The sequence below is a fragment of the Fundulus heteroclitus genome, unplaced genomic scaffold (genome assembly GCF_011125445.2).
Source record: "Fundulus heteroclitus isolate FHET01 unplaced genomic scaffold, MU-UCD_Fhet_4.1 scaffold_192, whole genome shotgun sequence".
Lineage (NCBI taxonomy): Eukaryota > Metazoa > Chordata > Actinopteri > Cyprinodontiformes > Fundulidae > Fundulus > Fundulus heteroclitus.
The window spans coordinates 177,147-193,625 of record NW_023396604.1 but is presented as its reverse complement, the minus strand read 5'-3'; the positions used below and the strand labels follow the sequence as shown (position 1 = coordinate 193,625).

The window sequence follows — 16,479 nt, the reverse complement described above, 5'->3', positions numbered from 1 at the left end:
CCAATTATGCTATTTAAATGTACAGTGCTGTAAAAAGTATTTCTCCCTTTTATAGGTCTCTTCTGATCTTAAAGTTTTGCCACTTCTATGTATTTTACATTCTCAAACAAATATTAATATTAGGCAAAGATTTCCTAAGTAAATACAGAATACCGTTTTCAAGTGATAATTTAAGGGAAACAAGCAGTTCTGAATACTGCCAGACAAGTAAGGTCTATTTAAAGGGAACATATCGTGCAAAATACACTTTTGTTTGCTCTTAAATACATTTTGTTGTGCACTTGGAGGCTCTAGGTGTGCAGAAAATTTTAATGTAGATATCTTTACATTCTGTTTGGGTTATATTTTTTTAAGCAGTTCGGTTTTCCCTATTCTGACTTTTTTTTTTTTAAACTATTACGTCAGTATTTGCTGCAGAGCTGCTAAACTAGGTGATGGACGTCTGGCTTAACAATTTTGTGCCCATGCCTAAATCTGAAGAAATTCAAGAACAGATTAGAAACAAGGTATGTGGCATCCATCAGTCCAAAAGGGTTACAAAGCCGTTTCTAAGACTTTTGGACTCCAGTCACTGGTCTGTAAGAATTACAGCAAAAGGGTGTCAGCAACATAACCAGGAGGTCACAAATAAACCCAGAAGAACATCTGAAGTCCTGCAGGCCTCACTCGGTTCAAAATCGCATCTAAAAGGGAGATTTTCAAGGTCAAAGCTTCTGATAAGCAAATAAAAAGAAAACAAAGACCCAAATCACATTTTCCAATACGAAAAAAGATACAAATTATCCCCAAGAAATTTGGGAAAAATATGCTGTGAACTGACAAGAAGTGGAATTTTGAGAAAAGTGCGTCCTGTTACATCTGCCAATAAAATAAAATAAATCAGAAACCTTTGAAATGCTGTTAATTTTTTTTTTTTTTTTTTTTGTTTTTATTGAATATATAGAAAAACAATAACAATCTCAATTAACAAGTCAATAACAAATATTTCAATACAAGTAGAAATATCACAACTCCTGCTTTTGAAAAATACAGTTAAATACAAAGGCTGGAATAAAGTATAAAACAAAATAAAATGAATAAAAATAAATAAAATAATAATAGTAGTTAAAATAAATTAATCCGTGGGGACTACCAACTGAAAATCTTCAATTAACTTAAACAATTTAATTGCATTTAAATTTTGCATCTTTCTCAGACATCTTTTGAAAAGGGAAAGCTCGTTTTTGAGAGCAGAGATTGAGAGGGAGCATTTTGCATAACGACATTTATGGATATAATACTTTGTTACAATTATTAGAATATTGATTAAAAATTCCAAATTTTTTTCTTTAATGGATAAACCGAATTGAATGTTTTGCAAGGAAATAAAATCTATATTTATTGTTTTAGAAGACAGAAAGTTCCGAAGTTGATCCCATAAGTTTAATACTTCTTTACATTCATAAAAAAGATGTTTAGTTGTTTCCAATTGAGTTGTACAAAAGCCACAATTCTCGACATTAAACTTAAATCTCTCCCTTAAAAAACTCATTTGAAGGATATATGTTATTTATTATTTTAAATTGTAATTCTTTATATTTAGGAGGAATTGGGAATTTCAAATAATTTGTCCTAATTTTGACTTGAAATGCTGTTAAAATCACTGTGCTACCTACAGTCAAGCATAGTAGTGATAGTGTGATTTTTCTGGGATAACTTCAGGAGCGGCATGACTGTAACTGATGCAACTAGGAAACCTGCTCCCTGATAGAAAACCCTGAAGAACAGCTGGCCATCAGTTTAAGAGCCAAGCTCCTCAGTTATTCAGCAGAACAATGATCCACAGCACTCCATCAGTCCACCTCTGAATGGGTCAAAGCGGGAAAAGAATTAAGGTTTTGGGAGTTTTCTGTTCATTATGAACCATGTAATGTGGGTTTAGTTTTATTTATTTTTACGCTAAATTTGTTTTCAATTTAGTGAAATGCAAGAAAATGTTGAAGAAAATAAAGCGATGGCACTGAACAGGTAGAGATGCCAATTTCAGAAAGAAAATCTAGTCTCACAGCTGTAACTGGTTTTTATTGATATTTTGTTTTTTTCATAAATATATATATAATATACTGTATAAACATTGCCGCATAGAACAAAGTCAGAAAAATAAAACCTTTGTTTTAAGCACAAAATACAATACAGTACAATAAAAACATTTAACCTTTGAGGTTTCAAGAGGCAAATTTGGTGACAACCTACAAAACAAAGCACATTCTCCTTACATTTCATTCTTCTGTGGCTCTTGTTTGTGTCAGTATCTGGTTTTATACATACTGTACATACCTGATAGGTAAACAGATTCACAGGATGTCCACTAACAGGAACACTGGGAAGTTAATGAAAAGCAACAGACTAGCAGCTCCATGGCATCACCCCGGTCGCTGATTGCTACATCAGTCCTTCACAGTTACATCCATGACACAAGCTAACGTCTTTACTTTGGCAAAATGTTTCTGCAGACGCTGTACCGGCGTTAGCTTTTACCAACATGATGGCACCTCTGTTACAGATATGCAAAAAGCCTTAAAATAAATTCAGCTTTTATTGCAGTTGCGTGATCTCATGGGGGAAAGTTTACAAAAAAATATTCAGTGGGGAAATTTTTATTTATTTTTTAACAATTGTTTTCAACGAATTCCCATCTGGGCGTTTGCACAATTGTGGGTAAACCCTAACAATGCATTTTAATTAGACAAAAACATTTGATTTGTTTAACTTTAGTAGAGTAGATGTGAGCTTATCATAGATTTAGAAACACATGACTTTCCATGGAACAGAAATATGGACTGAATTTATACTGAGCTTTTCTAGTCACAAATCATGTCACATTCACCCAATTAATGTTATTACATTAACATTAATGTTAATGACTTAATGAGTGCGTTGCCCAGGGGCGCACTGACATGTGAAAACTGGAATGGAACCTACTACCTTCCAGTTGCAAGACACCTGCTGTAGCCACAGACACCCTAAATATAATGTCACAGAAGCTGATTTTTAACCACTACCTACAGCCTTGTAGGGTGAGCAACCAGATTGGATGAATCCCACGATGCAGGACACGGTGGTGTATTGCAATCATCACGTCTGCATAACAACCAGCAGACGCCGTCTACATGCCAACTAGTTGTTTGGGAGACATGCCAGAGAGAGAGAGAGAGACTCGAACTATCACAAACAGAAACATGGAGTTTGCTCATCTTTACTGGAATTCTAACTTGATCCATAAACTTTAGTTGGATGAGGTTCATCCTTTCTGAAAACAAACACTGTTGGTGGGTTTGTGCACCTAAAGCACACTGGTAATTACAGTGGGCAATCTGTGAGGCTGTGGGCCTGTTTCTCTGCCAAAAGTCCTCGGAGCCTCGTTTAGAGCCGGGCATCATGAAATGTAATTACATTTTAAATGAAAATCTGGTTGCATCTATAAGGAAATCGGTCGTCATTCTTTCTTTGAGCATGACCCAAAGCATGTGACAACAGAGAAAATGGGTCAGCAGACATCAAAATCTACCTTCTTCCAAGTTTCCAGACCTAAAACCTGCAGCAACCTGCAGGGGGAGCTGAAGAGCAGAGGGCATCAGGAGGATCTCAGGAGGAGCATTCAAACATCTCTCTCTCTCTGAAAAGTCCCAGACTGGTAAAGTTTTCCAGAACAAGTGCTCTTCTATTGACCAAAGAGGGTTGCAATAAGTATTAACAACAGGGGTGCCCATAACTGTGTCACTTCATACAAAACATGTATTTCCCAACATGGACTCTTTCCCACACAGAAAAAAATGCTTAAATTAAAAATTAGATTATTTTGTCTCCTATTTGATTATGTCACTACAGTAAAATGTGTGTTAATTTAAGGCTTTTTGCACAGCTTTACTACAAATTTGTTCTCATCTGTACAAGAATAAACATAGAGTGGCTCTAAAGACCCAAATTCAGCATTAATGTTCCAGAGCCCAACCCATAAACTCTTTAGAATGATGAGGTCATAAAGGCAGTTTAATAAATGTCCAGCATTTTCAAAGACAAATGTTTCTAGTTTTTAAACATCTGAAGTTGCTGCTCGCGCTCTTTGCTTCAACGACTCACTCTCTCGCCCTCCAGCACAAATCTTGATGAGTTTTCAGTCGTAATCATGTCGTCCAACAGCTGCTGGAGGCCGTAGGGCAGCTCTTTGCTTTCAGCTCTATGGAGACTCTCTTCTCGCTGGCGGCTGAACGTCTTTCACTCAGGTTTGCCAAATCTCCGCACCATTCACGACACGCAAAAACAAAACCGTCTCCATGCCGTGTCCGGCGGGAGCCAGAAAGCCTCTCGCCGTTCCATCTGGACGGAGCCGCTTCCGTCAGCATCCGCTGTTGCGCCGCATGAAGGCATGGCCCCGGACCACGTAGGACATCTCGCTGAAGCGGAGGGGTCCCACGGTGATCTCGGTGGGGCCCAGCATCTTGAACCCCGACTTCTGGTAGAAGGGAACCAGGAAGTCCTCACACATGAGGACAGCGCGCCGCACGTAGGGCAGACAGCGGAGGTACTGCAGGTAGCGCCACATCAGGATCGAGCCTTTCCCCTGCTGCCTGAAGGTGCGGTGGACAGCCAGGACGTGGATGTGGACCGTGGTTCCATGAGGCTTATGGAGCGTCAATGCATCCTGCAGAACAGAGAGTAACAGGAGAGCTGGAGGATTATGTGAATCAGAGAGAGGCAGCCAGGGACCAACTGGCAGCCATGACAGTATGTAGTTATGGTTAACAACTGGAGATGGAAACATCTCAGAAATGATACTTTAGGACATTAACGTTCTTTTCCTTGCCTCACTCCAAACCGCCCAATCAGAACATCTTAGCTCCGCCATCTCCAAACCATTCATTATAGCAGGTATCCCCACTATCTTGTAAACCTTCCCGTTCCTTCTGTCACAAATTACTGTGATCCTGGTGTACATCTACTATATCCTGATTACTTCACGTTACGTAATTAGTTTCAGGTTTGACACATGCTTCATGTATTTAAGCACAGCACATAATGTTGGATATCTCCTTACATAATTAATAATACAGGTAAAAGGATGACCAAGCTGTGAAGTCTTCTCTGTGTTTTCAAACTTCCAGAGAGCCTGAAATCCAGAGTTCAGCAAATGTAGGTTTAAAGTTGAGACCATCAGAGCGCATGGGTTTCAGTCAGAAATGGACTTATACGTCTGATAGTTTAATGTTGGCTTTAATCTCCTGGACTTTGCTTCAGTCGGGTTTTTGAGTCTAAATTGGCCTCTGACATAAGAATCATTGGGGAATTAAACATTACATGTTTGAGACTAATGAATGAGTCGGGCCTGTTTGCTATCACATACATGATTCTGCCCTTTAAAGCGGCAACTATAACTTTCATATTTCTGGCACTGTTTGGATCACTCTGAGCTGGAAGTCTCTTTCGTCAGTCTGAATCTTTCCAGAACGATTTGGGTTATTTAGGATTATCATCACCGGCTAAGAACACCCTTCCCTAAACATGCACTTAAGTCTCCTCCCGCGGCCTGTTTTAACCTCGCCTCGCGTTTTCTAACTCGCCCTCTCCGGGCGCGCTCTGCGCTGTCTCACCATGGTAAGCCTCTCCTGGTCCCACAGAGAGCCGATGATGAACGCTACCAGGCGTCCCTCCTCAAACCAGCCGAGAGAGAGCTCGGGGCACAGCGTGAGGAAGTGACGCACCTCGTCCAGGTGGAGAGGGCACTCTCCAGACACCGAGATGAAGGCTGTGTGTGGAACAGGAGGGAGAGGTCAGCAGAACAGACAGAACAGACGGAACAGAAGCTGGTGTGAGTGGAACGTTACCTGTGGCTCACGCTACACACAAAACAAATAAATAAATAAATCATATTTTCCAAATATTCAAAATGAAAGGTGCAAAGATGGTAAAGAGGTGGGGCATGCACAAGACTAAATTATTGAATTCAATAATTAAAGGGGAAGATATGACTTTCCTTTTACTTAAGTAGATGTCAGTACTTCTTAGTGGAAAAATAACTTTAAGTTTAACAGCTAAAAGACCCCCAGATTAATTAGCTGAATTCTAACCAGCATTTAAACTGCACCAATGCAACCATATTTATTTGAATTATTGTAAATTGTTCTGATTATTCCTCTCCCTTGGTTTGTCCTAACATGTTTTAACGGAAAGACAAACAAGAGCTGGCTCATGACTCCCCGTTTAAGCAGATTTTAATCATTTTAAAACAGCTCCGGCTGTCTATGGAAAACGGCGCCATATTAGTGTATAATGAAAGTCACGCTTCTGGAACAGACCGTTCAGTTTGCTGTCGTTTTCTCAGCCGAACAACACGTTACCTGGCTAAGGTTCAGCCCAGTAACATTTATCATTTAACCTGATCAGCTGCAACTTCTCAGTCTGCTAGAAGTCTTTAATAAACTTTTGGGTTTCGCAACAAGCTGTCATCTGTTTAACGTTACGTTCCTATTTGATTATTTTTTTTTCAGCTGGTCAGGTGGATGGAACAGCCAGCAGCCCCCCCTGACGTAACTTTAACATAGTAACATGGTCAATATTCAACTGAGCAAGGCAACAAAGTTAACGTTCCAATAAAAATAGCTAAAATCAGCAAAAACTGGGAGCTGGTTAGCTACTGGTTAGCTTTCGATGAGGATTTCTTTACTTTTCCACAAACTTGCTGCTTTGTAACAGCGTTCTGCTACAGGTCCAACGACCTCTTACTGATACCTTCACAGAACAACTGGGAAAATTTAAACTACTCCCTCCAGGCATACAAGTTTACTCAATTTTCAATAAACATTTTTTTAAAAGGTAACCGCAGTCAGACCAAGGCTTGTGGTTAAGAAGCTTAGCTTTGCTAGCCAGTTTGGTTTTAGCATTAGCGCTGTGGCTAAACAAGCTTAACTTTTACTCAGTTGATACGTTTATTCAGAACACAACTCATAAACGTGTTAGTTCTACTGTTCTCTCCACAACATCAGAGAGAACGACAGCAAAAAGCTGTCAACATGCATTTTCAGTTCAATTTTAATAGAAATGTTTAGGCTCCATTAAAAGACAATAACTACTGATTCAGAGTAATTTTTTCATGTTTTTGTTTCTCCATTAAAAGCTCTCAAAATGTTAAAATAAATATCTGATTTTAATCATTTTTCATAAGCTAAGCTGACACAGTTGTAGTTGGTTGTCATGTTTGGGATAGTTATGAGACTTAAACATAAAAACAAAGTTATGGAATATAGAATCTGTTATCATTTGTTGTTGTGACTTTAGACTACAGGATGCCGTTTGGACCATTACACACTCACGTTAACAGCAATATCTTGTGACATTTAGCCTTCCATAAAAATACTGTATGTGGCATGCGCCATCCCTCACTTAAAGCCATTTTGTTTGTTTTTAATTGGTCTGATGGAATATTCTAATCTTTAATGTCATATTTTCTTGAGCAGAAAATCTTAATGAACAGAAATACAAGCTTGAAAACATCAGAGTGTAACAAAATATTTTAGATTGATTTACAAAAAGGATCGCTGGTCCAAATTCATGTTCTAAATTCAAAGCAGATTCGTTGGTGTTCATTTCTATTTTTAAGCCCCGTTCTAAAAATAGATTTAATAAAAACTATAGATAGATTGATTGATTTACTAAAACTGCTTTGAGTTGGAATGTGCGTAATTGCCTGTGATCTATTTACTGACTTAGGACAGCAGCCTGGCGCTGACTCTCTCCAAGTCAAAGCCCGTTTACCTTCTCTCTCTATCTCGAACACGCTGATGGCGTCCTCCGGGCTGAGGGAGCGGAACTCGCTGGCCGGCAGCGTGTGGCGACGGCCCTGCGGCACCGGGGAGCGCACATGGCGCAGCGGCTTCATGAACGGCAGTGCGCTCTGCACCGACATCATCCGGTCCTGTGTGGCTCCAGAAACGGTCCGGTTGAAGACTGATGCTGATGCTGTCACCTGCAACTGTTTTATTCGCGTCCACCCGTGAACACAAGACTGTCTCCTCCGCGCGCGCGCTGTAGGATCCGTGCGTAAAGACTGAGCTGGAAGCGGCGCACCGGGAGGATTTATACCGGTGCGCAGGGGCGGCTGTTTCTAATCCCGGGGTGAGCTGGAAGCCCAAAGCCTCCTTTCCCAGCGAACAGGCTGAGCAATAAACATGTTTACTGGAGGTCAGTGGGGATAATGTGTGTCTTTAGAATGATCCTTGTCATGAGTCCATTATCGGATTTAGACTTCTTGGATCATGTTTTTGGATGATCAAACTGACATTTTTTTACTTTAAATTCTGCAGCATGACAACTGATACCAGTATTAATTTTTCTAACTGATAAAGTGCATTTTTCTAGTCAATTCCATGACACATGAAGGTCTGATTTATTTCTGCTGGTCTTGCCTAATTGGGGGTTTTGTAGGACTTAAGGACATGATCTTGTTTTTTTTCTGGTAAAGACTTTCAGTCAGCTGAATTTGCTCCTATAAGCACAGTTTACGTTACTTTACCCGCTTTATTTTCCAGTTCTGTAAGAGGATTATGATGTGCCGGAGTTTGTTTGTCACCTCATCAGCACCGAAACTGTGGAATTTAAGGCATTGATTTCTCTGGACAATCTAAATACATGCAAATTGTGGCAAATCCAGAACATAACAGTGGAGGGACTGATTAGTTCTTCAAAATGATTTAGAAATACCCCCCCCCCCCCAAAAAAAAAAAAAGAAAAGAAAAAAAAGGAAGGTACTTCACATTGTTATGCAAATGAATACATTTTATCCAAGTTGTTACTGAAAAAATCTGTTACAGAGGAGATTCCACTGCTTTCTCTCAGCGTAAGGCAAGTTGTTTTCCATAACGATAAGCAGCTTTTGCCACATTCTTCCTCCCTCTGTCTATGAGAAAACCAGAGCCGACTGCTTTCACAAAGCTAGCTCTCAATTACATTTTCATTTCTTTACAAAAGCAGATGCTATTGTTCCCCCTATCCTGTTGGAAGGATGACATTATTATTCCAAACTCCTATAGTGATATCTTGCTAAAAAAATATGATGTAGTGTCTGTTTTACTGCTGCATTTTGAATGTTTTTCTTCTTCTTCCTGGTAAACTCGGCTTATTTGAAGTTGTCTACTGAAGAAATTGTAAAATGTTGCAAGTACAGTCTCAGAGGGGGAAAATAAAGCAGAAATGAGCTTTAGTTATCATTTTGCACAATGACGATACTATTTTATCCACTGCATGGTCACTTGTTTGGCATCAAACATTTTGGACATAATTCTGATTAATTCAGGTATAAGACGCTGCTAAGATTAAGAGGTGAACAAGCGTTGTGAAATTCTTATATTGGATCATTAGGAACTGACTTACTAGCCCCCTGTCACAAAGACAAATTTTTGTCCTATTTCTTTATTGTATCTTGGAAAAAAAAAACACGATAACAGTTAGATCTAAAATAAAGATTAGATTTTAAGATTTTATTTATTCTATACATCTCTCTCTCTCTCTCTCTCTCTCTCTCTCTCTCTCTCTCTATATATATATATATATATATATATATATATATATATATATATGAGATATGTAATGAGAAATAATTCTAGTAAAGCGATTGCAATTTTACCTTACCTAATTATATTAATCATATTAACAAAGTATTTCACCTTTTATGATTTTATTCTGTCTTCATGAATACATGCCACAGCAGTTCCTGGCATTATTCTAATCGTCAGCCCTATCAAGCAAGTATTATTGGGCTAAACTTGACATGCTGTGCTAGTCAGAAATCAGAGCAACAATATTATTTAACTAGAAAAATTTCTGAAGAAATTTAGCAAGGCGCCTGCCACTTGGTGCGTACCGTACCGTCAGAAATAGCAACAGGAAGTAACACTGCGAATTTCAGGTTCCTACGGTCTTCACAGCCCTCGCAGCGGCTGTTGAAAGGTGCCATGTTAAGTCAATGGACCTCCTAGGAGCCTCTTGCTAGCAGCGTTGTCATGGAGACTCACTGACAGCTACAGCCCTCTCTGTCTGTAAAGGTTGAAGAACTCTGGCTAAGCAGCTGTTGGTAGGACCTTCCTAAAGCTATTTCCGGTTAGCAACATGCTAACGGTTAGCCGCTAGCATGGCTGTGTTCAGTATCACCGGGTGATGTTACTCTGTTAGTTTGGTTGAAATCCTGTACTGAGAAGTGCCTAAAAAGGGAGAAAATCCTAAAATTCACCAAATCTGTCAAGCAGAAGTTTGTACAGGCTTCCTAGAGCTAATTCCGGTTAGCAACATGCTAACCGTTAGCCGCTAACATGGTTGTGTTTGGTATCACTGGGTGAGTGTACTCTGTCAGTTTGGTCCAAATCCTGTACTGGGATGTGCCTCAAATAGGGAGAAAAAACGTCATTTATAACGTTGCCATGGTAACTCAAAATGGCGGATGGTACAAAAAATACTTCATGGGATCAGCACACATGTTTTGATATTCACACTGTGAGGATTATAATACAAAACTCCAAGTATTCCATACCGGGAATCGATCCCACGACCTATTGCATGCAAAGCCTGCACTTTCCATCTGTGCTACACTGTAGCACCATATATGGGCATGCATTATTGGAAACATGAGTGGTTTGATCCAAAATGGCACAGAAAACTGACACATGGCTGAAAGTCACATGGAAATTTTAAAATGTTAAGAGGAAGTGACTGTGCGAATTTCAGATTTCTACATTAATCACAGCCACTGCAGTGAGCGATGAAAGTTGCCATTGTATCTCAATGGAGCGTCTAGCTCTGGCCCTCAGAGTTCCGTCGTCATGGAAACTCACTCACACACCTGCAGCGGCCGAAGTGCAGACACTTTGGTCACAATAAGTCCCATTGGATTATAATGGAGAACTTTGCCTCGAACAACGCACGATTTCTCCGGAACCGTAAATGGTAGAGACGTAATTTTTTCTGTGTTTATTTCGTAACGGATAGGGGAAGAAGACTTGCTATCGGTTTTTGCTGGAAAAAGTTTAATAAAGGCGTAAAAAATTATGATCTAAAGGACATTTTTATGAAATTTCAGAAATCCTCTGAAAATGGTCCCGAACAAATCGCTCTGGCTAAAAAAGTATAAGAGATATCAAAATAATTCTTTCACTGTGAGTATCAGCAGTCTTTTGATGACCATGTAGCTCATTTTCATATTTTTACAAAAATCGGTGTAGGCACAGCGACGATGTAAAAAAGTGGATGATGTGGGAAAATGCAGCTCCAAAGCGATTTCAGGATTTTGCACATTCGCTACTCCCGAACAAATTGTTCCTGTGGAAAAACCGTAACAGTTATCCACAAAATTCCTTTTTCTTGAGTGCCAGAAGGGTTGGGACATTCATGTGTGAAAGTCTCATGCCTGTACATAAAACGGTTTAGGAGTAGTGACGATGCGAAAACATGTGATGTTTTGGATTTTTAGACGTCATTTTTCAAAACCGCTCCATAGGAAATGAATGGGGGAGGTTTCGGGTTTGTGTCGGTCTGAGGTGATTTGCGAAAAATCTATAAATGCCACACCAATGAGGGTTACATTTCCCGAATCCAGACAAAAATACCTACGTTTTGATGTATAATTTGTCTACATAGAGTGAAAATTGAGTGAGTAAGGTCAAGTTGTTCGGAGTTTTGAAATCTTTAAAAAAGCTAGAGTGGCCCACTCTAGCGGTTGGAGAATTCCGTCATTGACTTTCATTGTAAACGATGATTTCGCTGATTTTCGGACATGAGCTTTGAGGAGTAACTGTGAAGAGACGATAAAAGATATCCACATGCTGTTTTCACTTCTGAGTAGTTCACAGATATATCTACAAACTGGAAGTTAAACGGTGTTCGTAGGTGAAAGCATGGCGACACAGTACAGCTTTGAAAATGGTCCTTTTGAGGGTTTTTTGAGGCTTTCTTTCTCCCCGACTCCATTGATTAATATGGGTTTTTTGGGGGGTGGTTTTTCGCTAATTTTGTTGCCATGGTAACTCGAAACCCCAATAAAAGTAGTAGCACACTATTCCCGACCGAGCCACAAGTTTTGGTACCTATATCGTGGGGGTGCACGCTACGGTTCGGGACGCATTAATCGTGGAATAATAAAGAATAATAATATTAACTAGAAAAATTTCTGAAGAAATTTAGCAAGGCGCCTGCCACTTGGTGCGTACCGTACCGTCAGAAATAGCAACAGGAAGTAACACTGCGAATTTCAGGTTCCTACGGTCTTCACAGCCCTCGCAGCGGCTGTTGAAAGGTGCCATGTTAAGTCAATGGACCTCCTAGGAGCCTCTTGCTAGCAGCGTTGTCATGGAGACTCACTGACAGCTACAGCCCTCTCTGTCTGTAAAGGTTGAAGAACTCTGGCTAAGCAGCTGTTGGTAGGACCTTCCTAAAGCTATTTCCGGTTAGCAACATGCTAACGGTTAGCCGCTAGCATGGCTGTGTTCAGTATCACCGGGTGATGTTACTCTGTTAGTTTGGTTGAAATCCTGTACTGAGAAGTGCCTAAAAAGGGAGAAAATCCTAAAATTCACCAAATCTGTCAAGCAGAAGTTTGTACAGGCTTCCTAGAGCTAATTCCGGTTAGCAACATGCTAACCGTTAGCCGCTAACATGGTTGTGTATGGTATCACTGGGTGAGTGTACTCTGTTAGTTTGGTCCAAATCCTGTACTGGGATGAGCCTCAAATAGGGAGAAAAAACGTCATTTATAACGTTGCCATGGTAACTCAAAATGGCGGGTGGTACAAAAAATACTTCATGGGATCAGCACACATGTTTTGATATTCACACTGTGAGGATTATAATACAAAACTCCAAGTTTTCCATACCGGGAATCGATCCCACGACCTCTTGCATGCAAAGCCTGCACTTTCCATCTGTGCTACACTGTAGCGCCATATATGGGCATGCAGTATTGGAAACATAAGTGGTTTGATCCAAAATGGCACAGAAAACTGACACATGGCTGAAAGTCACATGGAAATTTTAAAATGTTAAGAGGAAGTGACTGTGCGAATTTCAGATTTCTACATTAATCACAGCCACTGCAGTGAGCGATGAAAGTTGCCATTGTATCTCAATGGAGCGTCTAGCTCTGGCCCTCAGAGTTCCGTCGTCATGGAAACTCACTCACACACCTGCAGCGGCCGAAGTGCAGACACTTTGGTCACAATAAGTCCCATTGGATTATAATGGAGAACTTTGCCTCGAACAACGCACGATTTCTCCGGAACCGTAAATGGTAGAGACGTAATTTTTTCTGTGTTTATTTCGTAAAGGATAGGGGAAGAAGACTTGCTATCGGTTTTTGCTGGAAAAAGTTTAATAAAGGCGTAAAAAATTATGGTCTAAATGGGATTTTTATGGATTTTCAGAAATCCTCTAAAGAGGCTCCCGAACAAATCGCTGTAACTCAAAAGGTATAAGAGATATCAAGATAATTCTTTCACCATGAGTATCAGCAGGCTTTTGAGGACCATGTAGCTCATTTTCATATTTTTACAAAAATCGGTGTAGGCACAGCGACGATGTAAAAAAGTGGATGATGTGGGAAAATGCAGCTCCAAAGCGATTTCAGGATTTTGCACATTCGCTACTCCCGAACAAATTGTTCCTGTGGAAAAACCGTAACAGTTATCCACAAAATTCATTTTTCTTGAGTGCCAGAAGGGTTGGGACATTCATGTGTGAAAGTCTCATGTCTGTACATAAAACGGTTTAGGAGTAGCGACGATGCGAAAACATGTGATGTTTTGGATTTTTAGACGTCATTTTTCAAAACCGCTCCATAGGAAATGAATGGGGGAGGTTTCGGGTTTGTGTCGCTCTGAGGTGATTTGCGAAAAATCTATAAATGCCACACCAATGAGGGTTACATTTCCCGAATCCTGACAAAAATACCTACGTTTTGATGTATAATTTGTCTACGTAGAGTGAAAATTGAGCGAGAAAGGTCAAGTTGTTCGGAGTTTTGAAATCTTTAAAAAGCTAGAGTGGGCCACTCTAGCGGTTGGAGAATTCCGTCATTGACTTTCATTGTAAACGATGATTTCGCTGATTTTTGGACATGAGATTTGAGGAGTAACTGTGAAGAGACGATAAAAGATATCCACATCCCGTTTTCACTTCTGAGTAGGTCAAAGAAATATCTACAAACTGGAAGTTAAATGGTGTTCGTAGGTGGAAGCATGACGATACAGTACAGCGTTGAAAATGGTCATTTGGAGGCTTTTTTGAGGCTTTCTTTCTACCCGACTCCATTCATTCCTATGGGTTTTTTGGGGGTGGTTTTTCGCTAATTTTGTTGCCATGGTAACTCGAAATCCCAATAAATGTAGTAGCACACATCTCGTAATCGAGCCGCAGGTTTTGATACCTATATTGTGGGGGTCCACGCTACGGTTCGGGCCGCATTAATCGTGACGGAAGAAGAAGTAAAGAATAATAAATAGTCCGTTTAGAGGTGAATAGTAATAGGTGCCTCCATGCATTTGCATGGGAGGCAGTGCTGTGCTTCGCACAGCACTGCCTCCTCATTGCAACTGCTATGGCAGGCGCCTAATAAAGAGTCCGTTTAGAGGTGCATAGTAATAGGTGCCTCCATGCATTTGCATGGGAGGCAGTGCTGTGCTTCGCACAGCACTGCCTCCTCATTGCACATGCAAGGCAGGCGCCTAATTAACCACTTATGCTCAGTAGTAATGAAATAAAAAAAAACAAATAGTGAAATATGTGTGATTTTAACTTTCAGTCTTAATGCATTGGTTTATTCGTTGATTGTTGGTGGATTTGGTATATTTTAACGCTAGAATTAATTATGGATTCAATTTGGGCACGCTCAAAGTTTCTCAACAATTTTAATGCGAAATGGTACGCCTTCAAAATAGTGAACTTTGAGTTTGTGTTAATTGGCGTCTCCTGGTGGCGGCGAAGGGTACTGCGTGATGACGCTCTTTTAACAGCTACCACGTATCGCTCCGTAGCTACGTAAACACGTGCACCTCGCTGCTTCCAGTTCCAGGCTTTTTCACTCCGCCGTCATCCTCGCGGCTCGCGCTACTTACATCACTCCTTGACAACAGCAGCGATGGCGGAGCCCGTAGCATCGGATGCGGCAGCAGCAACGGACGAAACGGCCACGGCAGCATCCCCGACACACGGCCTGTCTCCCGCACCGAGCCCGGGGTCGGAGCCTCTATCCATGGCTCTGTCTCCCACCGCAGACGGCTCCCAGCGGCTGCTGTTCTCCCACGACCTGGTCTCGGGACGGTATCGCGGCTCAGTCCGGTATGGCATCGTGCGAATGATCCACGGGGAGGAGGATTTTAACTCGGATTCGGACGTCGACGACGGCAGAGGGAGAGGCGGCGGTGATGGTGGCGGCGGCGGCGGCGGCGCAGGGGGAGGAGGACGAGTCGCGTGCGGTTCGGATACGGAAAGTGGCGTGGACACCCCGAGTCGGCCTCTCGGTAGGGGATTTGTCCGCGTGCAGTGGTACCCCGAAGGAGCCAAGCAGGACATCAGAGAGACAAAGGTACACCCAGCAGCAGCAGCAGCAGCGGCTTTTGTTTTAACTGCCTACACTGACACCGGTGCCTGTTTCCAGCCGGACTCTGGGGCTGCTCGGCAGTAACCCGCCGGTTCTTGGGTCTTTGGTGGGGGGACAAATCCGCACAGAGCAGCCAGTCGGGGATGAGGTTCCCCTAATCCATCTGCCTGAAACTACAAACCTAGCTCGCTAATTGGCTAGCATCTAAGCACACAAGCTAGCTAGCGTCGTAGCTCCCTGTCTCCTGTCTCCCAGCTGGTCGGGGCAGCGGGCTCGGCAGGGCGGTGCTCGCTCCCCGCTAGCTGCCCTCGCGCTGGACGTAGTCCCCCGATAGAGCGCAGGGCTCCGGCAGGTGCAGGAGGCCGGCTAGTACTCCCACCGATTAGCTCATCCTGGGTGTGACCGGGCTCTGGAGCGAGAGATGAGCGGTTCTGTATTAAAATGCACCCCCCATGTCCCTGAACGGACCGGACGAGCCCCACGCAGAACCAGAACCTCCGTCAGAACCATAGTGTGGACGCGAAACGCTGCGTGTTATGGGCGGGCTGTTGACAGAACATGGAGAGGCTGTTTACCTGCGATCTCTCAGTAAATCTGAGCTCTGATCATGTTCTGCAGCCATTTATTTAATGGGGCTCCCGTCTATGAGACCTTGGTTCTGCTTGTGCTGGCTGCACAGGTCCTTTAAGTGTGCCACGATTGAAAATAAGAGCGTCCGTGGGCGTGCTGGGTTCCTGTCGAACACGTTTTAGGGTGTGCATTGTTCTTTAATTAACCAAGAAACGAGGAAGCGCCGGCTCTGAGCCGGGCGGGATCATAATGAGAAGGTTCAGGGAAAAGCCGGGCAACCTGTTTATTTCTTTTTCTGG

At 41.8% G+C, this 16,479-nt stretch overlaps 2 protein-coding genes across 4 annotated transcripts in view; one reads left to right on the top strand and one right to left on the bottom strand.

The window, feature by feature from the left end:
- Positions 1-2,728: 2,728 nt before the first annotated feature.
- aanat1 (arylalkylamine N-acetyltransferase 1) lies at positions 2,729-8,751 on the bottom strand. The gene is made up of 3 exons (XM_012855421.3): positions 7,789-8,751; positions 5,628-5,782; positions 2,729-4,681 (listed from the first exon to the last, which is right to left on the bottom strand). The coding sequence occupies exons 1-3, from the start codon at positions 7,940-7,942 to the stop codon at positions 4,376-4,378; spliced, it is 615 nt and encodes a 204-aa protein (XP_012710875.1). The 5' UTR covers positions 7,943-8,751; the 3' UTR covers positions 2,729-4,375.
- Positions 8,752-15,011: 6,260 nt separating this feature from the next.
- Positions 15,012-16,479, top strand: part of LOC105919947 ((E3-independent) E2 ubiquitin-conjugating enzyme UBE2O) — a 52,588-nt gene continuing 51,120 nt past the window's right edge. For 2 of the 3 annotated variants that reach the window (XM_036129612.1, XM_036129613.1), the window contains exon 1: positions 15,013-15,595. In XM_036129612.1, coding sequence (XP_035985505.1) covers positions 15,149-15,595 — 447 coding nt within the window. In that variant the 5' untranslated portion in view covers positions 15,013-15,148. Of the gene's footprint in view, positions 15,596-16,479 lie in introns of all 3 variants that reach the window. The other variant, XM_036129611.1, reaches the window with a different exon arrangement.